We start from the raw sequence: 26,158 nt of genomic DNA, 5'->3' as shown, positions 1-26,158 counted from the left end.
AGTCGCTCTGTCTGTTCCTTTTTGCTCTGCAACACTCAGCTCGGCAGCGCTCAGGCTGACAGCCTGCCCCATGTTGTTTGTCTGAAACTGTGACCCAAATTAGGTCACTGGCTTGTTGGGAGGAGTGTAGTTACACAGAAACAACTAAAGTAGAACAGCAGTGAGACGCAGAGCAGCACTGGCCACTGTGTCAAGATCATTACAGAGCATCTTGGTTGTTAAGGAAGATTGCTGTTGGGAGTGTCTTGTACATTAAAACCAAGCAAAACTTTCAGGGCTGGTCCTGTTTGTTTGTTCCATCAGGTTTGTACATATGACAGGATGGGACTGGGGTTCAGCAAGCGGCTCATGCAGAACGAAACGACCGGGACGGAGAAAGTCTGGGGGGCGTCCACAACTGGACGGTGAGTATGTTACGTCCAGTTGCCAATGGTTCCCTAGGTGGAGTCGGAATGTTCTCAGGAACATTTCAGTTTGATTTAATCTAAATTGGACCGTTTGGGCCAGGTGGGACATAAATGGTTGTTCCTGTTGGATAAATAAATATTTCAGATAATAAAACTAATTTTAATGTCAAAATGTCTCCCCCAATAACCACTGGGCGAGAGATGGAAAAAGCCACAAATGAGAGGGGGAAAAAAACCACGCCTTAGTGGTGAATTTTCCCAGGAGTGGCCAGCCTACTAATATTACTCCATAAAGGCATTGACAACTCATCTACAAGGTCACAAAACAACTGAAGAACTGTAGGTAACACTGGCATCACTTAAGGTCGGTGTTCATGATCAAGCAACACAGTTGGCATCAGTGGAGAGGTCCAAAGCTAAAACCACTGGTGACTGAAAAAGAACTCATCTTGCAAAAGCATCGTGATGATCCCCAAGACTTTAGGAAAATATTCTGTTAACTGACGAGGCCAAAGTGGACAAGTTGCAGTAATTTATGGGATCACGAATGCTTAAGCAGTACAAGCAAAGACCCCGTCTGAATGGCTCAGGAAAAAAATGAAGGTTTACTAGTGTCCTTGTCAAAGTCTGGTTTTAAGATTTGATTGAAATGAAATTGAAATGCTGCAGCTTGGCCTTAAACATGTCTTTGTGTGTGAAAACCCTTGTATGTGGCTGAATTAATGCAATTTAGCAAAGAAGAATTGACCAGAAATCCCCCAGAGTGATCCAAATGAATCAGCTCCAGTTTAAACAATGTTGTTACGCTTAAGAGCCGACACAAGCAGGTATCTAGGAAGCCATTTTTTGCTAAACACAGATTTCAGTTTGCTTGAATGTCTTTTTTCCCCATTAATAAACAAGATTAACTAAAAATATTTTTTTTATTGACTGTTTATTTTTTACATTGAAATTCTTGTGGGGCAAACAGCTTGTCACATTTCCGTAAATAGATTTTAAATTGATATGTGAAGATACAGAATAATTTCAAACTGCTTTCATTTTTTCTTAGTTTGTTTAATCCTTAATCCTTGAAAAAAATCATAAAGATATTTTATTATGGAATACACTTCCTTTTTTAGTTTCTAACTTGTTTTGAGAACGTTATGTAGTGTTAAATGTCCCTGGTTTGGAGTTGTAATAATATGTAATCATTTTATCTTTTTTTTTTTTTTAGAAACTTTTGGTTCAGTTTTTGTGCAAAACTGACAATTTGAAGGCTCAGTGACTTTATGTTGCTCACAGTTTAAAGTTGGACATCTTTTCATATCAGCTTCCTTACCAGGAGGTCAAGTTGAGGTCTGAAAGATCAGAAAAAAAACTTTCTGAGGGAACTGCGAGATTCTTCAAGAGCAGAATAAACCTCAGTCGTAATGCGGGAGACCTTCAGGAAGACACAACCAGTTCCAGAGAGTTAATGTGTGGAGCAGCAGCTCATGTCGAGATGACAGAGGAAACTCTGACGCTTTGTTCCTCTGAGGCTCAAAGCATGGCATGCCGCCGTTTTCAGTTTATGATCAAATATTAAACGCAGAGGGATTCTGCAGAAATCTTTGTCTTTTAGCTGCCAAAACCAAAGAACGTTTAGCATCGTCGGCTGAAAGACTGTGATCAATCAGCGCTCCAAACTGCTGCTTGTTAGAATCCTGTCAAGCAAAACAATCACATTAATAATTTAATTCCCAGTTCCTCTCTTCATCTCAGAGTGTTTCATTGTATTTACACTTGTTATGTGCTGGGAAGAATTAGAGTGTTGTACAACAGAGAAGAAGAAACACAGATTCAGTACTGTGCAAAAGTTTTCACACTGTCATCACAAAAACGACATGAAACAAACAGCATTAGCTTCTTGTCTGGGACCCCCTTTGCAAGCCCACAGGCAAAGCTACAAAATATATAAAGAAATATTGACTTTTAGATTTTTTTTTTGCAGTAAGGTCTTCCACAACATGGCCTTGCTATGCTAACTTGAGGACAAGCATGGCAAATAACATTTCAATAAATTATTTTAACTTATATATTGTAATAATGCTTGAAAAATAAATTAGATTTTTTTTTTTTCAAAAAGCGTAATTTAAAATTTATGGTTTGAACATGTACTGGATTCAATTTGTTATTTTTAATTTTATTATTATTTTAACATTTTTTTCCTCATCTTCGCTCCAGCTTTCCGAGGCCCCGCCTACCGCCCTCAAGTGGCCCCACCGCTTTGAAAACCACAAAAGATTAAGTAATTTCTTATCTGTAAAACCAATGACAAAGTAGAGCATTACAAGACGTTCAACATTCTTCCTTTCAATTTTTTGTCATTTTTCATGGAGGAGTTTTCATAAAATTACTGTCATTCTCCTAATATTGCGACTTTATCCTGGTAATATTAAAACTTTAATTTTGTGTTATTTAGACTTTATTGTTGTTCAACTATATTCTCGCTTTACTATGTCTGTGTTCTTGTCATATTGTGACTTTATTCTCGTAATTAAATGTATATAAATATTATAGTGTAGTATATTTGCGTGGCCCTGATTCCCCCGTAGAGTCCAAATAGGTAGAAGCTGTAAAACACGGTTATCAAACCAGATGGTGGCCTGGGGTGTGCTGACATCACTCTGAACTATGGAAACCCAAGGAGAACATTGATGGAAAAAATTATTAAAATTTTCCAAAAATTAAATCTTCATAAACCAAAATTGTGTGTTGACTTCTTCAACTCTTTGACACATGTGAAACCTCTTTAACTCCAGGTAGCTTATAATAGCAAATTAAGGCAATTTTTGTTTTTTTTCCCTAGTAATGATGATGTCTTAAACCTACTTTGATGTAGGTTATCGGCTTGTCCGTCTTTCATTCTGGTAACCTTTAGTCCGTATAAACCCTCCTGACCCAGTTTGCAGCTCGCCCTGATTTTCCCACATAGATTGATGAGCGTGTTGTGTTGCAGGATGGTGGATGATCTGCACCGCCTGCTGCAGGCTGCGGGGATAGCCACCCCCTTCGTGCTCGTCGGCTCAGAGCTCGGAGCGCTCAACAGCCGGTTCTACAGCCACATTCATGATGCGTAAGTCTTCCGGCGTGGAATCAAATGTTTTCGCCGAAGAAGTCAGATAGTTTTCTAGTAAAAAGTGTATTCTGGGATTTGTGGTTGGGAAGGGGACAGATCACTGCCACGGGGAATGTTTCAGCGTGGGGAGAGGAAAGCCTTTGCATCAGACAAGGTTAATGAAGATGAATGGGGATTGTAGTTCTCTTTATATAACCTCCAAACAAATTAATTGTATTAGATGTGTTTAGCTTTTCCCAGTAAACTGTAATCCTTTCATGTTATGAGAACAATCGGAAAGACTTTCAGTCGGTCTGCAACAATAGCTGATGATTTCTGGTCACTTCCTAAACTTTTTGCAGTGACACCAGTGTTGGGTTTTGCAGCCTTTGGAGCTCCAGTTTTTGTGGAGCCAATTTCCATTGTTTTCAGATTTTTTATTTATTTATTTTTTTTACACACTGTAATTAAATGCATGCTAAGTCACTGAAAAAGGCCTTTATTGGCTTACAAGGTAATTCATCTCTAATGAATTACCTTCGGTATTTTTGCACTGACACAAAACACTAAACAAAATGGTGAAGAATGTGTTAGAAAAAATTAGTGTAAAAAAAAGTGCTACTTGCTGTCTAGTGTTACGTGTCTCCTACGCTACTCTAAAGCCTCTTCCAGACCAGTGGGGGCGGGGGGAAATATTTAAAAACAGAAACGTGGGCTTAATGATAATTATATTTAATACCTGCTTGAAGGATGTTATTTTCAAAAGGTATTTTTAATTTGACAAACAAGCCTAATCTGAAGGTATATTCTAAATTATTCTTGTAATATAATCACAGTTAAATTTAACCTGTTGATTTGAAAACAACCTTCTATGGAGTTAGATTTTCTGACCTGCTACAACAGAGTGGCCCACAAAAGACTATCCTGACAAAAGAATCAATGTTCATTAACTTTCCATAACCATGAACCAACTGGTTGTTTGAGAAGTTCCCCTCTGTTCCTGTGTTCTTAATATAGATCTTCTGCATTGCTTACAACACTTTCAGGTTTGAACTCTATTGAACCGTCCTGCAGTATAACCCTGTACGATCCCATATTGTCTCAACTCTTGTTTTGTTGACTTCTCTGCTTGAGATATTTCCTGCACCATGTCAGAACTTTGTGCATCCCCACCGGTTGAAAGCTGTCAGAGATCTCCCTGTCGTAACAATGTTCCTGTCAAGGATCCACTTTCAGAAAAAAACTGTCAGTCTATAAAATTGTGAAGCTGTCAGGCGTTGCTGGGTCAAATTGAAGCCACTGAATTGAGATGTTGTTGCACTTGCAGATTTAAGATGCTTCTTCAAAAATTTGTATGTAAAACTTGCTAAAAAACCCCCATTATTTTTTAACACCATATCAATTCCCCTAATCAGAAACAACCAGAGTCAGGATCATGTAATCAGGCTCATATACATGCTGCTTAATGTTCTAATCGTGAAGACACAACTTACCATTCCAGGAAAACTGCTTAACTGCCGTCATCGGTGGCCATGCTAACTAGCTTTAGCAATCACAACAGGCTCCGGTGTGGGGAACTAGCTGTAGCGTAGCAGAGAGAAATTGCAGGGTGTGTTTTACCATTGATAGCAATGTAAATTTGTGTAATAATAAAATGTAAACTTACTTCACCTCAATGTTGTCAATGTAGTTAAGGTGGAAATGTACTTTTGCCTCTGGCAAAGCAAAATGTTTACAGACTGCTACAGATTTTTCCTGCCTGCAGCCATCACCATCTATAATAACTCTTTGACGAATTTTGAATTGCTTTGACTTACAACAGCACTTAATTTTTCTTTGGGTTTAAAAAAGTATTTTTTAATTTGAATTGAGCAGCGTGTACATAATGATGATTGACAGCGCTAAAACCCTCCTCCTGGGTCTGATTGCTTGTTTCTGAAGGGGTGTAAATCTGCATATGGCAGTACGACTCTTGGATAGATATACTAAACCATAACTACAATAACTGATTGTTTCAGTCCAGATTTTTGATACATTTTGTGTTTCCCCAAATTTCAAGTCCTCGTTTGTAGACATCCTTTAATATTTTATATTCTAAGATTATTATTTCCATTGATTCCCTATTAAAAATGAGCAACTGTGCAAATTCCCAAAATGTTGAAACTCTGCTTCTGATGTTGAAAATGTCTAATATTTATCACTGAAGATTCCCTCAAATTCAGTTTATGTATAAAAAGAATTACTGACCTGGTCAGATTTTGAGCTAAAGATGTTCCAACATCACTTCCTATCATCTGGCATAATTCAGTCAACTCACCGACAACTCGGTGATTAACACCTCAACTTCTCCGCACCAGGATGAAAGATTTAGAGCTTTATTTGGCACAATGTATCTGTCATCAGAGACAGAGAGAGAGAACGCTATGGGGGTTTGTTGATGAAACCTTTCCAAATGGAAATATTACCTCAGAGTACATGGCTGCCATAAAATGACAAATTTGCAGCATGGCAGCGGGGACGGCACCATCTATTTCACACTCATTACAGCGTAAAGTGGTCGAGCCTAGTTAAAGTCTTACCTCATCCGAATCTACTTGTGTGTGTGTGTGTGTGTGTGTGTGTGTGTGTGTGTGCGTGTGTGTGTGTGTGTGTGCGTGTGTGTGTGTGTGTGCGTGTGTGTGCGCGTGTGTGTGTGTGTGTCATTATTGTCCTCAGGCAGGTGTCAGACCTGGTGCTGATAGATCCCATCCCAGAGGACATCTTTGAAGAGGACCAATGGAAGGAGTACTGGTGAGTTCATTGGAGACTCTTCGTCTGTGAGAGAAGAAATAGGTCGAGGGGTGAAGGAGCTTGGAAATAGATATTAGGAAGAAGAGAAGGAACGGAGATGAAGAAGACATAAAGTCCAGGGGGTTATGGTAAAAAAGCAAAAGGTTTAAAGTTAAAGGCAACACACAAAAGTAATGCTATGTTTCACGTCGCTGGGTGGGGCTCATTAACGTGATTAATTGGAGGCCAAGGAAGCACATTAGCCGGCTGTAGTCTGCTGGCCTGAAACAGACGAGGAAAAGGATCGGGAGAGGACAAAGTGTTGTTGTTCCGGGTTACAGAAAGTGTAATGACACTGCTTTAATCTGCGTAGCACGATTCATGTCAAGTGGCAGTCATTGTCGCAGCACATATTCCATTATTCTGTAATTATCTTACATGAGAGCACAGAGGAGGAATTGTTGATTGAAATGCCAGCTACGCAACACTTGGTGCCTTTCTGATCAGGAACAAGCACAGCCTGTCCTGTGTGGCTGTTAAGCGGTGCAACGCCACTCCAGATTTTTGCTCCGAGTGTATAATTTAACAAACCGTCAAGAGCTTTTGGATTTCACCGACAGACTGATAAACACGTTTAAGAAAACGCATTGTTGAGGATTTTCTCTGTTGTCAGATGTTCAGGCTGAAAACCCCTTGGCGGATGGTTATCTCGCACAGGCAGGCTCCTTCATTTGAAAATGTTGAAGTGTCTTATCAGGTCAGCGTTGAAGTGCTTGCACATGCTTCACGCTGTTAGTTCACGGCAAATGGGAAAGGGTTTGTAAAGTAGTGTTATGTGTTTGACAATTTCTCTTGGTGATGTGCAGCCCATTAAAATGACTCCTAAATGATTATTTACTGAGTTCTCTACATTCAACTTAAATATAGCCTGATGGTTTGGCTCATCCACAAAACAGGACTGGTCCCAACTGAAACAAACAATCAGGACTGACCTTCCCTTCATCCTGGACTTATACAAGTCCAGGGAACACGGACAGCTAACATCTCAGCAGACCCCACACATCCTGGACACAAACTCTTTAGACTTTGTGTGAAATTCCTTGTTTGTGCACATAATAATGATTAAGAAATTTGATTCTAAAAGTAGGTAAACATGCACCTTTCTACTGGAGAGATTATTGACCAGGATATTTTATGAATTGTAGAAAAGTCAAGCATTTGCTATGAAAAAAGGAAACTGAAATTTTGAGATTATTCTCAGAGATATTCTAGAAAAAAACTTGGAAATGTCCTCCTTTCAAAAGTCAAATTTTCAACTTTTGGTTCTCAGAAATTGCCATGTTTTTTCTAGACAGTTTCTGAGAATAATCAGAAATGTCTTTTTTTTTCTAGCAAACTTTGAGTTTTCAAAGTCAGAAATTAACAAGTTAATGTCTGAGATGTTTCATAGTTTTCCTCTGGCAAATTATCAACTTTTTCAACTTGTTTTATTTTTCTAGAAAATTTCTGAGGTTTATGGCAAAAATGTACTTCTCCTTTCTTTTTTCAATCCACCATGGCTATAAAACACCCTTGTATTTGTTTTCTCCTTTATTTAGCCAGCCTCTCAACAAGTTGGTTACACAAAAGTAAAACAAATGAAAAAAATATTCAAATTTACAGATCTAACTGTGACTTATGAGGAAAACTTTAGTGTCACTTTTATAAAAAGGCTACCTCCCACTTCAACTAAGCGAGAGGTAGCTTAGTTGAGCTAAGTACAGCTCCCCTTCTGTTCTAATAATCAATTCTTAGTTCTCCTTCTTAAAACCCAACTCTGTGTTTTGCATGCGTTGACATCTTGCATTGTGCAGTGTCAGCTAGAATTCCTTACTAACGTTTAATATACGTGAAATCCAACAATAAAAAAAACCTGCAGTGAGGAAAGCGGTAAAGGCGTAATAATTGAGTTATGCCCATGAGGATGTTGCACGTCCAAAGACCACTATTAGCTTGTGGCTTATGTAAGCGCGAGTCAAGCCAGATAAGAAATGGATCCCTGAAAATGGCCTAATTTGTACGTGACTCAAAGTGGAGCAGCACCATTTATCAGGGGTATGTGTCCAATTATCCTCTGATTAATAGGCATTCATTTAAACGAGAACATGACAGTGCAGCCGCAATCCAATTACTCCGTGGAGAAGCAATGCAGAGATGAAATGAAGCAAAGACTTACATTTAGTTTTTGGGGGGAGAAAAAAACCAACTCTTTCTATCATCTCTGCTTTATTTCCATTCGGGGAGCAAAATACGTTTCACAACAACTCTTTCTTTTCCTGCTGAAGGCGTGGAGCTCTCCATCTCAGCGTTTATTAGCTGTCAAAAGTCTGACAGCTTTCGGTACGTTGGGTTAAAGGAGCAGGACAGCACCTGAGCTCTGCTCTGGGACCGGAGGATTTCCACATCAAAGGGCAGCTCGTTAACGAAGGCTCGCTCCTGTTCCGATCTGCAGAACGAATCGCCACCGTCTCCTGGGAAAGGGGTGTGTAGGTATTTTCTGCTGAAGGGTCCACTTCTTTGTTTCGGGGGGTTTGAAGACATCACATTATTATTTAGTTATGCAGAGACAATGTACATTTGATCAACCCTTAAAAGAAGAGCTGCATGCTACAAGGTTAAAAAAAAAAAAAGTTAATTTCCATCTGCAGCCTCTGGACCAGTTGATTTAATCAATGATTATTTAAAAGGTCATGAATAGGCGAAAAGCCAGTTTAGTCATCTAAAACCATGAAAACCAAGCAAACCAAACTCTAAATCCACAGACAATTCATCACATTTTCTTAGCAATGAATGCAAATTTCTTTCAGGAATTTATCTTTGCTTTAGTTAGTCCAACTTTCCATCACTTCTGACATATTTCCCCCTTCTTGGTGAAGAAATGCGTCCCGTATCATGATGCTGCCACCACCCTGTTTCAGTGTGAGGATGGTATGTTGAGGTCAATGAGAGGTGTTAGTTTTTTGACAAATTTCCTCGCTTTCCCTGTCGTGCAGAAAGCTATGTTTTGGTTTCATCAGACTGGAAGGACTCAAATTTGTTGCAGCTCATCCAGTGGGAGTTTGGCTATATTTCTGCTTATTTTCTTTATAATTAAGTGTTAATACTTAAAGATACTATTAGTGCTACTAATATTATATTTGTATAAATGATTTCTGTGACTTAAAAGAACTAGATCAGGCAGTCAAATCCCTCACACTCTGCTTACCTTGCAATATTTCCTCTGCAAGCCCAAACAAAACAATAAAATAACGCTTGTCTTCATTTTGTATTTAACAGAAAGTAAATAACCACATTTAATCCACAGTCTGCAAGTGCCGAGAGTGTAAAACTAATGAGCGCCATGGCAACAGTTCATTGTTCAGAGAGCAGAAGCAGCAGGGAATACTCTTCTGTAATGGAACGGTCCTCAGATTTTAATGATTGCTGATTGGCTGTTTTAATGGAACCTCACTGTGTTTAGAGCAGCTTAATTTTCACAAGAGCACCACTTGAAGGTTTCCTCATCCGCTCGTTGCTTTCAGTGTTAGCCATTACATTTTGATTGATCTGATTTTTTTGGGGTTGATTTTGAACAATTTGAATTTCTAGGCAGACAGTTTCTATAAAAAGTATTCACACCACCTTGGATGTTTTTACTCTTTTTGTTGCTTTTACAGATCAGTCACAGTCAGTAAAATGTGGCTCTTTTGACAGATTTTCTTTTTCAATGTCAAAATGAAAATTGATTTCTGCAAAATAATAAAAATTGAATAAAAATATTTAACATAAAATAAGTGAATTAGTATTTTTATTTAAATATTTTTTACATAAAAAAATAAAATATGTTTGCAGTGCTGTGATTGCAGCTAATGGTTAATGGGACTGAATAATAATTCAGTCACTTATTTAATGTTAAATATGTTATAAATTTTCATTATTTTGTCAAGAAACATTTTCATTCTTGCATCAAATGTTTTTTGTAAAAAAAAAAGTTGATCATTACTGTAAAAGGACATCCAAGTGAGAGAATACCATCAACAGTGACTGCAAAAATAAAAATAAATATTTTTTATTATATTTAAAAAACAATAAAAACAAATCATAAAAACAACTCAGTTAGCCCTAACAGTATAATTAATAAATAATACAAACTGAATAAAATGAAAACATATTTCATGAAAGAGACTAATTGTAACTCAGTTTCATTTTGAAGAATTGATGAGTTTATTCCCATGAGATCCAGTCTTCAAAAGAAAACTTGAGCTGGGTCGAGGTTAATATTTAAGACGTAAAGGCTCCTATGTGTTAGATTGTTAAATCATTTGTACATTTATTGAACTGCTTTCTGTAATCAATCGTTAATTATTCAAGCTGAAACAGGAAGTGGCGGCTATCAGCATGAGAGGAGGAGAGGGAGCCGAAAGCTGTCTGTCTGTCTTAAAATGAGTTAATTATGTCAGAAAATCTAAACGTTGTTGCTGCTGTGTTCAAGGAAGTCTGTTTTGAAAGACGGGGGGGAAACTACAGAAAAAGCAACAGCCATTGTTTTTTTTTGTGTGTTCACCTGAAAACAGACCCAGAGGAATCCCATCAGGTGACGAAGCCTCACAGCTGTCTGCTTCTGGCTGCAATTATGACCGACTTATGAGTCTGGATTAGAAGTGACACTTTGCAGCTCATTCATCAATCTGCCTTGTTAATATTTTAATCAAAACCTGCTCAGAAACACACACACCCTGTCAGCTTCACATAAACACTAACATATGATACATATGTGTGTGTGGCACTGTGTGTTACTCTCCCAAAAAGACAGACAGACACAACTGTTACTTTTAGTTAGATCTATAGATGGTAGATGGAAAGATTGTTACATATTGACATTTAAACATTGTGGTTACATTTGGGTGGTTCATATCTATAAAGTTGAGTTGTTCTTCTATTTTTGACCAAACCTGTGAAGCTATTGGTGTATTTTAGTGTGCTGTACTGGTGCAGACTTGTCAAATAAATTAGTATTTCAGTAGATTTATGTCTGTGTTTAAAAAAAAAAATCTGTCAATTCAGCACTGTTTTTCTGTATTCAATCAGTAAACAAAGCCTCAGATATCTGCATCAGTATCAAGGGAAAAAAGTGGATCGGTGCATCCCTAATTTTGTCTAAAATAAATAAGCGATCAGTTGCAAAAATGAGTTATTCATCGTTGAGTGTGGCTGTTTTTGCTCTTCAAAAAGTCAGTTTTCCTGTTGCAAAGCGGCGCGTGGAAAAAATGATCTGCTCTTTATTTGGCTTTAAAATGATTTACTCCTGATTACGGCATGCAGCACATTCCACTTATACTATAAATGAAAAATCAAAATACTGTGTAAGTGCCTGGGTAGTTTAACCACTATTATATTATATATATATATATATTATATTATATATTATATTAGCAGCGATAATCCTCAGATGTACCTTTCTGATGGATTGTCACATATTTCTTTCTTAAATGGATTGGTATCGGGTAATACTAAACCTCAGATATCGGTATCGGACAAGAAAATGGATCGGTGCATCCCCTGGTAGAAACTCTGCTTTGGTCATTTTTGAAAATACAATCTGAAACAAATGAGTGGAATGGAATAAAATAAAAGAACAGCACCTATTAAGATTAATATTAATTCATATAACTAATACTCCTTAATAAGATATTGTTACTTTATCTAGACATTACAACTGAATGATTGAAACGTTATTTTATTTACCTGTATATTTATCTGTGTATTTATACAGCATCTTTCATTTTTATTCATTTTTTTACTTAATATTTTTATTATTAGAAATAAAATGGAACACGCAGGGTATTCTGTTTCATACCCAGCATGTTGACTGGGAGTGGGAGGTGTTCAATGTTGGTTTGAATGTATGTTTTGTATGCAAAAACTCAATAAGTACATTGTTTAAAAAACAAAACCCTGCTTTAACTTTATCCTTGAGACTGGAAGTGAAGCGATATAGAACAACGATAAATTCTCCATGTCTGGTCAGTTTGTAGCGGTCCACTCTGTGAGCCTTTAGTGTCTTCCTGTGTGTGTGTGTGTGTGTGTGTGTGTGTGTGTGTGTGTGTGTGTGTGTGTGTGTGTGTGCGTGTGCGTGCGCCTGTGCCTCTTCTGAATCAGCTTCCACCCCGTCCTGCTGAGGCTCCCAGATGAGTCGGGACGGCAGCTGATTGTAATTAGAAGCAGTGTAAGCGTACTGTATGTGTTTTACCCTGGTGTAATCTCTATAGCTTTGATGCCAAGTGGGAGAGTTCAGAGGAGGGGACGGCGTCTGCTGCGGTGCAAGAGTGACACCTTGTGTTCGCTCTCAGCGTAACAGTTTGAACTTTTGCAGCCCTGCTCCTGCAAAAAAAAGGAGCCTGATTAGAATCGACTGTGTTGTTTCTGAAGTGGCAGCTTTACGTCTGACTGTGTGAATGTGCTGGAAGCTGAAGTCGTAGTGATTAGGAATCAGAAAGTATAATAATTGGAACTGTTCTCTGCACTGGAGCAGCTGTGGCTCAGATCGCAAACAGAAGGTTGTGAGTTTGATTGCATCTTCCCACATTCCCAGCCGATCGTTGTCTGAGTGTCAGAGATGGAAGTGCAGCCAGGTGGATTTGACTTAAAGGGATCCGGAAAGAGCTAATTAAGCTCAATTCATCGGGCAATTAATTTTTTGCCACAATAATAACGAAACTGAAATTGACAAAAACAACAGGTTGACTACCTTGGTCTGCAACAAACATAAAATGTAAAATAAACAATAAAGCATGATGTCGCTCAGAGCACAAAGCATAGAATTAGACTTCATAGATCTGCCTTTGTGAGTCAGACGTATTGTCACTGATACCAGATCCGGAATTTTTTTCACTATCGGATCAATACAGATATAAATATCAGATCAGTGCATCTGTAATATTAAAGTAGCCATTTCCTAAATGAAACTCGGCACATGTCTGCCTTATATAAATACTAAGTTCTCTTTGTTTTTCCAAATTTAAAAAATGGCTAAAAGAAGTGGCCGTTTTATGTCGCATCACTTTTTTGCTCCTGTGAAACAGGAAGTCTGCTGATTTAAAGGTTGATGTAGACTTAAGTAGTAAGGTATAACCTAGAAAACAGCAGTTACATGTATCTTATGGTAATTGTTAAAGTTGCCAATAAGTGTGGCTCTGGTCATTCTGTTTGATGCGGTTGCTTAGTAATAAATGCGTGCATGTTTTCCAGTGTATGCTTCTGCAGAAAAACATGAATTTATTCATGACTCTTTGCACGTCTCTACCAAGGTGCTGTGTATGTAAACAAAGGTGTTAGTTTTTACAGAACGCCATAGCTGCTTGCTTTCATTTCTTCTGCATCATTTCCCAGGACAGTATCAGATGCAGTTTCATAACAACATAATCCCAACATGACTGTATAATTTGGTTCAGCTTTTTATAAAAGTACAAACAACGTCCACTCCCGATTTTATTTGTGTATTAATGTAACAATGTATTTATTCAGTAGAAGAGCAGCAACTTTCCCTGTTCCCTGTTATGATAAAAAAAATAATAATTATGTGATTGGCGATCGGCCCTCATGGGTGATCAGTATTGGTATTGGCAGGAAAACCTGATAATTTTAAAGTCTCCATCTGGAATATGAGGTTATAATGTTGGTTGTCTGGAAAAGAGATTTTTCTCGGAAGCAGCAGATTTTTGTTTTCTTTAAACTGTCACAGATATAGTTGTATTATAAAGTCATGAGTCATTTTGGAAAAACATAGCCTTAGTGAACAGAAGCAGCTGAAAGTCTCACTTTTCAACACATAATCTGTCTAGGCCCTGTCCCACCGTACAAGCTCTATAAGTCTGCTATATGGTTAATAATCGTGTTATAATATGCAGAAGAAACGCTTGGAGAAAGCTGTTCATTTTTAGATTTTATTTAAAAACATAATATTTAGACCAGGGGTGTCCAAAGTCGGTCCTGGCGGTCCGGCATCCTGCGTGTTTTAGTTCTCTCCCTAGTGGTAGCAACAACCTCCTCAGTGTTCTGCTTAGGCCTCTAATGAGCCATCATTTGAAGCAGGTGTGTAAAATCAGGGAGTAAACTAAAACATGCAGGATGCCGGCCCTCCAGGACCCACTTTGGACACCCCTGATTTAGACCTATGGAGATGTTTTATTCTAAAAGAAGATGTTAAAGAAGAAGTTAAAACAGCACATTTTCTTATCTCAGAACATTTTTTCTCACTCCTACCCCTCTGATGAAGAACTTTTTGTTTCAGAGAGGCCTAGTTGCAAGCTCTCCTTTTGGCTCCAAAATATGTGATTTTTACATCTAATGTTTTGGTTTTTGACTATTAAATATCACAGTGTTTGACTATGTTTATCATTTGTCACAAAAAAGCTGCGCTAAATATAAACAGCAGTGAACAGATGAGTTTAAAAAATAGGCCATTATTTGGGAAATCAAAATTATGCATTGTTGATGAAACGATTAATCAGATTAATTGTGATGAATCAATTGTTGAAGCGATCGTCAACTAATTTAGTAATCGATTAATTATCAACTGGAATACACATTCTTAAAAAAGACAGTTTGCTGAAAGAAACCCAATATAGTAATTAAGCTAAAACTATACAAAAAATAACTGCTACACATCCCTTGATACAAATGATGAAGCTTTAGCTTTAGTTTATTTTCTTATGGAAAAAAAACTAATTTCATTATTTTTTTGCTTGTTTAAGAAAAGGCTTAAGAAGTTGACAAAAAATCCACAGAATGTGCAATTTCTTTATCCAATTAATTGATTAATCGTCACAATAATTGAAAGAATATTTGATTGCTAAAATAATCTTTAGTTTCAGCCCTGATTCCACTGGGTGTTTCTGTCTCTTTAAGTGAGAGATTTCAAAATTTAGTGTATTTATTTATTGGCTAATTTATTGTTCACCTGTTGGTCTTACCAGCACTTTGAGTTTTTGATCAACAAGATTCCTGTTTTTAACCTCCATTGGTGGAATTTAGTTCGGTGTAAATTTTTGGTGTGTTGCTGTTGTTTTTTAGTTTTGCTGCGACTCGCTGTAAAATTAGTTGCTGATTAATCATCACACTAATCGACGATTACTCAAGACTGAATCTGAATAATTGAATGCTTTTTGAAGCATCTAAACGTTGATCCGAGTCACATGACACTGTTATATTCCATAAACAATAAGAAGGGCCACACTGTGTGGGTCCAATAAGAGGACAAAAAAACCCGATGTTTTGATGTAACAGTGCAGCCTGGTGTTTAAATGTGCCACGCTCGCTGTAATAGTTGGCAAACGCGTGTGTAATGGTTGGTGTTTTGTGCGTGAGCACGCTCTCAGGTAACAGAGGCCCTGCATATGGAATGAGATGGTAATGAGGAGGAGGAAGAGGAGGAAAAAGAGAGGAAGACGGGGGGGCCTTATCGCTACGGGGCCAAATTCCGACAGTGAATTGCGTAGTTGTAACAAAAGTAACAGAGCGTCCATTCAGCCTGCACTAATCCAGATGGGAAAGTCAAACAGCAGAAAGTCCACGGCACAAACTCATTTCATCACTTTATTAATTTAGATATTGCCTCCTCGCTCCTGTGGGGAGGAGAAAAAAAAGAAAAAGAAAAAAAAGGGCCCCTCTGAAATGACCAACATCGGTGAGGCGTTTTGCTCTACATGGTTCCCCCACTTCGTCTCCTCCTGTTATCTGTTTAATTCATCCCACCAATCTTGGCTGTCTTTACCCACTAAATTTCCCTTTGACACGCATGCCTTGCTTCGCATAATCCTCACTCAGGGGCAGAATTAAAAACGGGGGGAAAAAAAAGAGGCAGGAATGGGACAGGTGGCTGGAGAATCCTTGAAATAATGTTTGAATGCCAGACCCGGGGATGATTTGACTAGATTGGAACTGGCTGGCTGATAGGGAGAGACTTTCCTCTGCCTGTTTTTTATTTTTTTCCCCCCCATCTTTTTTTTATTTTTTATTTATTTTTTTTATTTTTGGAACCAAGTGGTACGAAGAAGGGTGACAGGTGGAAAATGTGCAGAGACTGAGATGTCTTTTAAGAGCCGGGTCGAAGAGTCGGCTCGAAATTGTGGTGCCAGAATGACTTCAGAGGAAAACTGGAAAGGAAGATGAAAATGTCAAAACGTCACTCTTCAGAAGTCTGATACACAAAGTTTTCTCTGTCTCACAAAGACGGGGAATTATTACATCCCATTTGTTTTATTTCCCCCCCCCCCTGCTGCCTGTCCAGAAAGGACTGCTGGGTTTTTTTTCTTTCTATGAATATGGCAGACATGTTATCTCAGTGAGTAACAGTTGAATATGTTCTCCGCAGTTTGTTTGGGGCTTTATCTGACCAATCACAGCTGACACATCTTGTCAGCTGTGATTGGTCCTGATGTATCCGACTGAGGTTTATGTAGAAATGCGTCGTATCAAGCACAGGTGGAATGACTTATTTTACACATGAAAGGCGCATGATAGCGGCGCGATAAGGACTGAATAAAGAAGTGCTGAAGAATGTGACTTGTGGTAAAAACCCACCGACTTTAACTGTGGAGCTTTAGGCTCAACGTTGTGTAAAAAGATCAACACATCTGTCAAATATAAATACTTTATTGATCCCAAAGGGAACTTAAATGTTGTATCTAATTTCATTGAAGTTATTAGAGACGGTGATGACTGTGGGCAGGAAAGATGTCCTGCAGCAGTCTGTATTATGACAAATTTGAAGAAACCTCTGACTGAAGACTATTTTTTGTGGCAGTTTTATGCAGAGGATGCTGAGTTGTCCATAATTTTCTTGCCTTTCTGCAGCAATGCGCAGATCTGATATTAATATTGGTCCTAATGTTGAAAAAAATTCTAGATTGGGTTTCCATAAGGGCAGATCTATTCAGTCTAATTCTATGCTTTGTGCTCTGAGGCCACGTTTTAGTATTTACTTTACTTTATAGTTGGAATTCCTAATTACGCTTTCTGAGCCATTTAAAAAAATTGTTTGTTGCAGTTTATTTTTCACATATTTGAGCCGGCAGTCAGTCTGTTGTTTTAGTCTCAGTTTGTAATCATTTCATGTACAAACTGAAACCTGTGGAGCCTGGGATGGAGGTCTTTGATTTTTTTTTTTTGGCAATTTCTCTGAGCATTGCATGGTTTGGATGAGTATATTTGGAAGTCCACTTGTTTGAGTACTTAACAAGATGGAGTACACTAAGTTCTCTTGCCGATCATCAATATTTTCTTTTTTTAAAACTTGACCTGCTAATCCGTTTGTGTGTGTGTGTGTGTGTGTGTGTGTGTGTGTGTGTGTGTGTGTGTGTGTGTGTGTGTGTGTGTGTGTGTGTGTGTGTGTGTGAATTTGTTGCTAAATCTGGCAACAAATTCACTAAATTGCGTGATTTTTGTTAACTGCATGGCCGTATCTGTCGGTCTCTCTCACAGTAACAGGAGTATCACTGATTTCCAGACCTTTGTCGATCATTCGATAAAATCAGTTTCCCCTGAAAGTATCGAGTATTTGCAGATCGCCCCAAATAAAGGAAATTGGGACCAGTCTGTCTGTGCAGACCTACAGAAAAGTCTTAGTATTTTCTGAATCCAGCCTTCCTGGATTGCTTCTGTCTTTTGACCTTGCCTCATCTTAACACACCTTCATGCTCTAGAGCAACAAACTCCTGCTTTCATTCAGTCTGTCACACTTGTCGATTATCAGTTCATCAAGTACTGCTACCTTCTTCCATACAAACGTGTTTGTGTCAAATTTACATTCGATTTTAATTGTTTAGACCCATGTAGAACCAGATAATTCAAAAAAAAAAAATTTCTGGAGTTTCCCTACTGTGGAGCAATAAAGGACATTTCTATTCTATTTTCTACTCTCCTCTGTTCTAATCTATTCTAAACGTGAAGTCTAAAAATGTAAGAGACAGTAGTTTCTTCTATTTTTCCTGTTTTTTGGGGCTTTATTCAAATAAAACCGTCCTCCCTGTCCTCATGCCTTCCAGGACTGTAGCCTCTGAATGCAGAAAGTGATTCATCAAATGTTTAAACTGAGCGCATCTGAGATCCAGATAAGGCAGAACCGGGACGAGGCTCTCGGGACACGCGGGGTGACGACGCGCTCGGCGCCGGCTGCGTGTCGGCACGGCGATGTCGGCAGCTGCCGCACCACGCTATTGATTGGGTTCCACAGGCTGAGACCAGCCAATTCAGAGCACCAGTGAGCCGAAACCGATTGGGCCTCCTGAGTTACAAAATCCTGCAGCTCTTCTTCTCTCATCTGCCAAAAAAAGGGAGTTTTTTTTTTTTCATTCCCAGGCAAATGGTTTCTGTTTTTAACAACGTTGGGCAATTTTATCAACTGGAAAGATATGAGAAAGGCAACGTAGCAAGAGTCTGACTTACTAATGGGGTATTTATCGTATCATATCGTTTATCATTTATCAGTTATCGTGATAAATTTAGTATGATGCAAATTTTGATTTATTGTTGTCACAATAAATTCCAATTAATGCTGTTTAAATTCCTCCCAAAACTGTTGGGATGTTTAGTTTTACTGTTTTCTCCACTGTTTGTTTAAAAACAGCATCAATAAATTTGAAAATGCGACTAAATGCTGTCACTGTGTGCATCAGCGATACAAATCACACTTCTTTGTTTTCCAGGAGCAGAATATGTGTTTGTGGGGCTATGACTGTCACAGTCATAATTATATAAAAAATAAATAGTAAACAGTTCTTATTGCAACTTTTATTATTGCAATTATTATGGTACCCAACCCTAACCCTAACCTGTCTCAAAATTGTGTGTCTCTGTTGTTTTTTTAACTGCTTTTCTTCCTCCTCAGGTACGGGAAGCTGCTGCCGTCACTCCAGGCCCGGCAGTTCTCGGCCGCCACTGGACTGAGCCGCCTGCTGATCATCCTGGGCGTCATTGAGCCGTTGCTGAAAGGAGAAAATGTCTCAGAGGAAGTCATCCAGCGGCAGGTCAGGATGGCCTTCACAGCTGAAAACGACAGAAAAATCTCAAACGTTTTCATAATTGTTAATGTTGTGAAAGACAAATCTTCCAGGTGGATTTTAGGGGCTTTGCAGGCCTGTGCACTGCAAAAACACAAAATCTCACCAAGACTTCTAGTTTCTAGCGCAAATATCTGAGTTTTTTCATATTTCAAATGTGCTAACTTGCAAGTAACTTTTCAGCAAGCTATAGGAGCTTGTTTTAAGTCATTCATTTCTTAATATTGACAAAAAAGTAGTAGTTCTACTGGCTGATTATTTAACTTACAAGAAGACATTTTTCCATCTTGTAAGTGAAATAATATTGTGCTGAAAGTACGATATACGATATTTGTCTTGAAACAAGACAAAACTAAGACGTGCACTGGAAACTAGACCAAAAATACCTGGTGAAATGTTGTGTTTTTGCAGTGCTCAGTGCAGAACGTTTCCCGTTTCAGCCACAGGGTGGTGCTATCGCGAGAACAATCGCCGCCTCCCCCCTCTACTCGAAAGCAGAGTGGGCGACTGTTGCAGGAGCGTTTCTGTCTCCAAACCGTTAGACACACTGAATCACTGCAGGAAGCCACACGTCATTTTTTCTTTATTTATTTAAATAAATGAAAAGCGAGGCCGGGTTCATCTGGGACTGACACGATGCTGCAGACGCTCCCTGTCTGTCTGCTGCTTAGAAAGCTTCCTCACAGGTTAAACACTAGTAATATGAGCTACAAGCTCTTTGCTGGGTCCTGGCATTTGATTTAAAAAATACAAATAATAAAAATAAAAACTTATTAGCCTGATATTTGCCCTTCTGATTCTGCATCTCTGCCATTTTCTGAAGTGAAGGATGTTAGCGGTTCGTTAAGATGCCTGCTGGCAACCGCCCACCATTTGATGGTAGCAGCGATGGGGGGGGAGGGAGGGTATTTCAGCTTTTCAAGTATTACAGTTGTTGCCAAGGAGATAAGGACATCATTGTACTTGAATCCTCCAAGGACCTTGTCGTCAGGCCAGGGAAGGTTATGATGTGCACACAGAGCCGCGAAGAGCCAGAGCAGATGTTTGCTACAGCGTTAATAACTTCTAAGGCAGCCGGTCCAGTAACATCTGGATGATGAATGGAGGTAAAGAGAAATCGGCTCGGTTTCATGGAGTTCAGCTCGCCTCTGAAGTCCGTCAGCGCTGACCGACCCGGACCGCAGTCACACCAGGGTTTCTGCTCCACTCGACCGCTGGGGAATGAGATTATTTGGAATTTTTTTTTTTGTCCATGTTCTGATCAACCCTGAGGTATAAAGGGGTGTTTTTAGATGGGATTCAGAAAATGACAAGAGTATTGGAATTTGGTCACAATAACTAATTTTACTGGATGATAAATTGCCCCAGAAGTTATCACAATAAAAGATAATATTGTTGTTTTGAGATCATTTTGAAGTAATATTATGGTAATATCAGAGTAGTGCAAGAAGACGTTCTCAGAGCTTTGTCCTTGAAGGCGGGGCTAGGTCCAATCAGGCGTTCTGCACAACTGGAGATGAAAGGATTTCTCAAACATGCATGAAAAATGAAAGCAACACTCCAAATATGTTTTTGATGAGGGAATAACATTATAACATGATGTAAAGCTCCAAAAAGTCAATAATACCCCTTTAGATATCAGTGATCAGCCAGAACAATACAAAGCTAGAAGTCAAATCATCGTATGGCATTCTGCTATTCAACAACAGTTTTATTAGTTAGTTGAATTAAAATAAAGTTTATTATGCTTCTTGGTCCATGGAGGACTTCTGTCCTCTTCTCCATGTGAGGCTGCAGCGACACAACCGCACCCAGACCAAACCCAACAGAAACCTTATGCACATGTAAACCATTTGAGATCATTAAAAAATGTTTACCACATGAGACCCTGTGTTTATTCATAGACGGTAGATGTTTGCTCAGTTTAACGACAGAGGGGTGCGCCTTATTGTTTTTTAAAAAAAAGCTTGAAAGTTGTACATTTTGGTGCTCTTTTAAAATGAAACTCTTGATTTTGTTGCTGGTTTTAAAGATGAATGCACGAGCTTTTCAAAAACAATCAAATCAGGATGCTAACCTTCGTAGGCAGAATTTCTTGGCCTAATTTATTTTGAAGTCAGGTAAAATTTTCTCTCTCCTCCTGACAGAAGCACCTCCTCAGTAACCCCGCCCACCAGAGCAGCGCTGTGGACGAGCATTACTTTATGAACGAAAGCGTCGCTCAAGTCGGGTAAGACAAACACGTCTGACATTTTACCTTTTTGAATGTTAAAACCAGAAGACACTTTTTTAAAATTGTTTTCGTGTTTTAAAGGGACATCACAAAGTTTAAGCCACTCTCCAGCCGGATATCAGTGAGCATGCTCACTGGGGATTCCTTTGATGAGCAAATGCCTCAACAGCTAAACCAAGTGAGTTCCACTTCCTCCTGCTGTAAACCAACAACGCTCACGCTAAATCACATTCCTCCCGCACCAGATGGTCACCGAACATCAAAAGAGGTTCCTGAAGGAGTCCTACCCATCGGCCAATCACATACACATAAAAGGAGCAGACCGGCGAATGATCTACAAGAAGCCATCTGCCATCAGCCAGCACCTGTGGAAGCTCGTCAGCCAGCGACAGGCCGGTCCGCAGAGCGAGTGACCCGCCAGAGAGGAAGCAGTCGCCACGGATACGGGGGCCGAGCAACGGCTGAATAGGTTTTAGATACTCACTAAAAGGTTCGGTGGGCTCGTTTTGCCATTTTTCGCAGCCTTTCGTGGAGCCGGTCCACACGCCGCGCTAAGGTTCATCAGAAAGTCCAATAAATTTCTGCTTCACTGGAAGCTTTTTTTTTTTTTTTTTGAAACATGAAAATGAAGCATTTTCTGTCTTTGAGTCATCAAATCTTCCCAAGTTTTTTCAGGCTCTTCGCAAGATTGGCCACTGCCAAACAAAATGTATACATGAATCTTATGGAGGGGAGGGGCCACACATGCACTACGTTACTGTCCAACTCAATAGTCACTTCTTCACTTTCTGTCACATTATGGCTACAAAACAACGGTAGCTTCAGTTCGTTTAGCTTCATGTATCAGAATTCATATTCACATGAATTAAACCTGGACTTTGAATATGTTCTTTTGAAATCCAAATCTTTTTAGTCAGCTTTCTTAATCCAGATATGCTGAAAAAAAAGAGCAAAGACCACTGGTTTATCCTGAGGATTTAAGTTTAATTATGACACCACATCAAAATAAAAATTTCCAACAGATCTGGAATTTAATTCCATCCATATACATGCATAGCAACAACGTTTTAAGAAACATTTTCTCCCATAATCAGGACATTGGAATGATCATTTTACATCAGTATTCCCCACTGACCTCCCACCCGGCTTGTTCATCAGCAATAAACTTAATTTTCGTACAGCGTCTTTTTTTTTTTTGTCTTGTTTTTTTTTTTTTAATGGGGTAACAAATAATTATATGCACAGTCCCCATGTCATAATACTGCTTTCAGTAACGTTCCCTCATTTACAAAGTATTGCATTGAGAGCAAAATTTCAAAAAGGGAGACCAAAGTGTATCATCGAACAGAAATACGAGTACTATACAAGAATGTCGTCATCCTCATGAAAACATCCACATCCGAGTCGAACGAAAGAGACAAGGACAAACAGCCACATATGTATGCAAAGCCATGTATGTATGCCAAAATGTGAGATGCAGCGTTGAGCCTGGCACTCGCCTCCAAACGGTGGTTTGTAAGTCACTAGCAGTAATCTGCAGGAGACATTTTGAGCATACGGAAACTGGTACAGCAAATAAGAATACACAAGTGCCTCAGTAGCTATTTTTGAGTCTAAAATGCATCTCGTTTTTGTTTATTGTTTCGTTTGAGCCTACATTACAGTGTAAACAATATGTGTGCTACACAAGAATGACTATACAATAACATTACAAACAACTCTGATATAAATTTCATTTTGAATTTAAATTAAGATCACTACTCCTAATAATACTGATTGTAAAATAAATTAATATGAACGTGGCACCAATATTATTCTCAATTCTCATTTTCTTTTTCTTTTCTTTTTTTTTAAACCAATGGGTTTTGCATTTTTAAGTCTTGAAACAATGAAAGAAGAAGCTTCTCTTGATTGTCCACAAGCAGCGTTTTAGCACTGCGTGATGCACTATTCCAGACACAACAGTGTACCAAAAACAAAGGAGGAAAAGTCTGGTTTAAAGGTAGGGAAGTTGGGGAGCAGAGGGGGACGGAAGAACAAGTCTTGGGTCTCTTTCCAACTTATTTTACATGCTCTGCAGCATGTGATGAACAGTAAAACTTCTTATGAGTAATAAAGTTTGATAGGTTGTTGAACTGGATGTCACACAGGCGGCAGTATTTGCCGCTCCCAGAGCCGTTCACGCCTTTGTTGGCCGCCGGCGCCGCTGCCTCCTCACCGGGGGACTTGGAGGACGGGGACATGTTCTCGTTGGAGTCGGCCTGGTTTTCCACGCCCCACGTGGGCGAGGGATTGGAAGGCTGGCTGTCTGACTGTGGCTGGTTCTCCTGCTGCTGCGGCGCCGTACCGGACCGCTCCTCCGGCTTGTGCCCCCCGTTGACGATGACCATGCCCCGGTTTTTGGGCAGGAGGGGAAGGGGTTCCTTGCTGGGGTGGGGGCAGCCGTTTGCCGTAGGTTGTGGAGCCTGCTCTCTGGTTGTGACCGTCTCTCCTCCTCCGTTGACGCTCTGTTCTTGTTCGGTTGCCTCTCCCTGCATCACCGGCCCCCCTGCCACGTAATCTGTCGGCTTTATCCCAAAATACGGCGATATTTGCTCGGGACCTTTCACCTTCTTTATTGCTCCTGGATAAAGGCAGTGGGGCAGAAACATATTCTTGTTCTCGTCTTTTGATGGGATGAGCTGAGGCTCAGTGAAAGGCTTAAGTCCCGGCACGGGCGCCAGGTGAGGGGGGAACATGCCTCCATTCTGCACCACCACCTTCCCACTCCCGTTCTTCTCGCATTTGCCAGGGCTCTTATCGTACCCGTCATCTGGGCTGTTATTCCCTTCGCTCTTCACATCTGGGAACAGAGCAGACTCCAAGGCGCTGCTCTCATTGTGCTGCTGCTGCTGTTGAGCTGCGGCAGCAGCAGCAGCCGTGGCAGCAGCTGTCGCAGGGCAAAAGTTCTGTTTGTGTGCCAGGTAGTTCTCCACTTTGTTGAAACTTATCTTGCACACTGCACATTCGTGATAGTCCAAGAGTCTTTTGGGAGAGCTACATGTCTTGTCGGGGACGGGTGAACACTTTTTGCTGAGATCAATGGGCGCGTCCAACTCCTGCTGCTCCGCAGTGTTGCATTTGGGAGGCAGAATGGGCTTGGTGACAGTCAGAGAGGCCTCCAGGTGTTTGGGTACCATGCCGGGGAAGATGTCGCAGCGGGGGTGAAAGCGGTCGGCCAGACTCTCCACGGCCTCCTGAGACGTGCAAGGGTTCATCGGAGGAACGCCGAGGAAACCCGGCTGCCCCATGGGGATCCTCTGGGGGTCCTGATCCGGGAGACACATCTCGTACATCTTCCTGCGCTTGCGGGTTCTCATGGTCCTCTGCATGGAGGGCACCTTGTTAGCGGACATCCGTTTCATGGGGGGGTCATGGCGGGTGGCGCAGTAGTACTGCTTGTGGACCATGTAAGTCTCGTGACGGCTGAAGGTGATGTTGCAGGCTTCGCAGGTGGTCTTGTTGGGATCATTGTCACTTTCCACCAACCCCGTGCTTGGGCTCTTCCCTTCCAGTTGCTTCCCGTTGAGCCGCTCCTCTGCCCCGGTCGGGGTCGACACCTTTTTCACCTGCCCCGTTATATCCTTGTCGGGGGCTTTGCCCCCCGCATTGATCATGTCCAACACATTGGAGTTCATACACGCTGACTGCATGAGGTGGCTGTCGGCCTCCGTCGGGTGGCAGCCGGCCAGCAGGCTCACAGAACTGTGACCGCTGTTGGGGCTCACCGCTTCTGGAACCTTCTCGGAGAGCGTCGAGAAGTCCGGCGACTTGGTCATGTGCTGCCAGCGGCTGTTGCAGTAGTGCTTTTTGTGGACCAGGTAGTTGTCCAGGTTGCTGAAGGTGATGTTGCATTCGAAGCAGGTGGCCCCCTTGGGCATCAGGGGACTGTAGATGACAGGCGGGTAGCTGTTCCCGCCGTGGCGCAGTCTCCGATGGACCAGCTCTGACATCTTCGCCAGAATCTCCGAAGCCTGCGGGACGACAGAAATGTCTTGGGAGAAGGCAAACTGAGACAAGAAGGGGCCCATGGGAAACGTAGGCATGTTATGTTGCACGGGGGAGGAGGCCAGTCGGGGGCTGGAGGGCTCTGACTTGATCCTGGTGTAAGAAAAACTGGCTTTGCTGCCCGGGTGGGCCTCTCCCTTCTGAGCAGACAGCATGGGCTTCTTCTCAGGCTTGTCAGCCTCTCCGTCTGTGGCCGTCTCCTTGCTGAGGGCCCCTTTGGGACTTCCCATCAGAGCGTCCTTCTTGTTGGCTAGCTCCGCACGGCCCTGCTGCTGCTGCTGCTGGAGGCTGTCCTCCGGACCCCTGGGGGAATGCTCGGTGCCGTCGCCTTCCCTGTGAAGTTTGCCGCCGTGCCCATGTAAGTCCTGATGCTGTAAGAGTTCCCTGTGGCTCTGGAAGCTGATATGGCAGTGATTGCATCTGAAGGCCGCCTGTGACAGGTGAGACATGATGTGATGCTGGAATGTAATAAGAGAATCTGCCGTGTAGTTACAGATTGTGCATTTCAAGCTGGTGCCAGGAGGGAGGCTCTCTTCCATTTTGACAC

At 40.6% G+C, this 26,158-nt stretch overlaps 2 protein-coding genes across 3 annotated transcripts in view; one reads left to right on the top strand and one right to left on the bottom strand.

Moving 5' to 3' along the window:
• The window catches only part of LOC103478209 (uncharacterized), a 25,653-nt gene extending 2,867 nt beyond the window's left edge, over positions 1–22,786 (top strand). The window contains exons 5-11 of the mRNA XM_008431809.2: positions 304–404; positions 3,388–3,504; positions 6,202–6,276; positions 19,160–19,298; positions 21,479–21,561; positions 21,646–21,742; positions 21,810–22,786. Coding sequence (XP_008430031.1) covers positions 304–404; positions 3,388–3,504; positions 6,202–6,276; positions 19,160–19,298; positions 21,479–21,561; positions 21,646–21,742; positions 21,810–21,977 — 780 coding nt within the window. The 3' untranslated portion in view covers positions 21,978–22,786. The remainder of the gene's footprint in view (positions 1–303; positions 405–3,387; positions 3,505–6,201; positions 6,277–19,159; positions 19,299–21,478; positions 21,562–21,645; positions 21,743–21,809) is intronic.
• The window catches only part of zfpm2a (zinc finger protein, FOG family member 2a), a 164,842-nt gene continuing 161,211 nt past the window's right edge, over positions 22,528–26,158 (bottom strand). For both annotated transcript variants that reach the window (XM_008431810.2, XM_008431811.2), the window contains exon 8: positions 22,528–26,158. In XM_008431810.2, coding sequence (XP_008430032.1) covers positions 23,625–26,158 — 2,534 coding nt within the window. In that variant the 3' untranslated portion in view covers positions 22,528–23,624.

This window comes from Poecilia reticulata, linkage group LG16 (assembly GCF_000633615.1).
Source record: "Poecilia reticulata strain Guanapo linkage group LG16, Guppy_female_1.0+MT, whole genome shotgun sequence".
In the NCBI taxonomy this organism is placed as follows: domain Eukaryota; kingdom Metazoa; phylum Chordata; class Actinopteri; order Cyprinodontiformes; family Poeciliidae; genus Poecilia; species Poecilia reticulata.
Note: the sequence above shows the minus strand (reverse complement) of the source record. Positions and strands in the feature narration are given on the sequence as shown.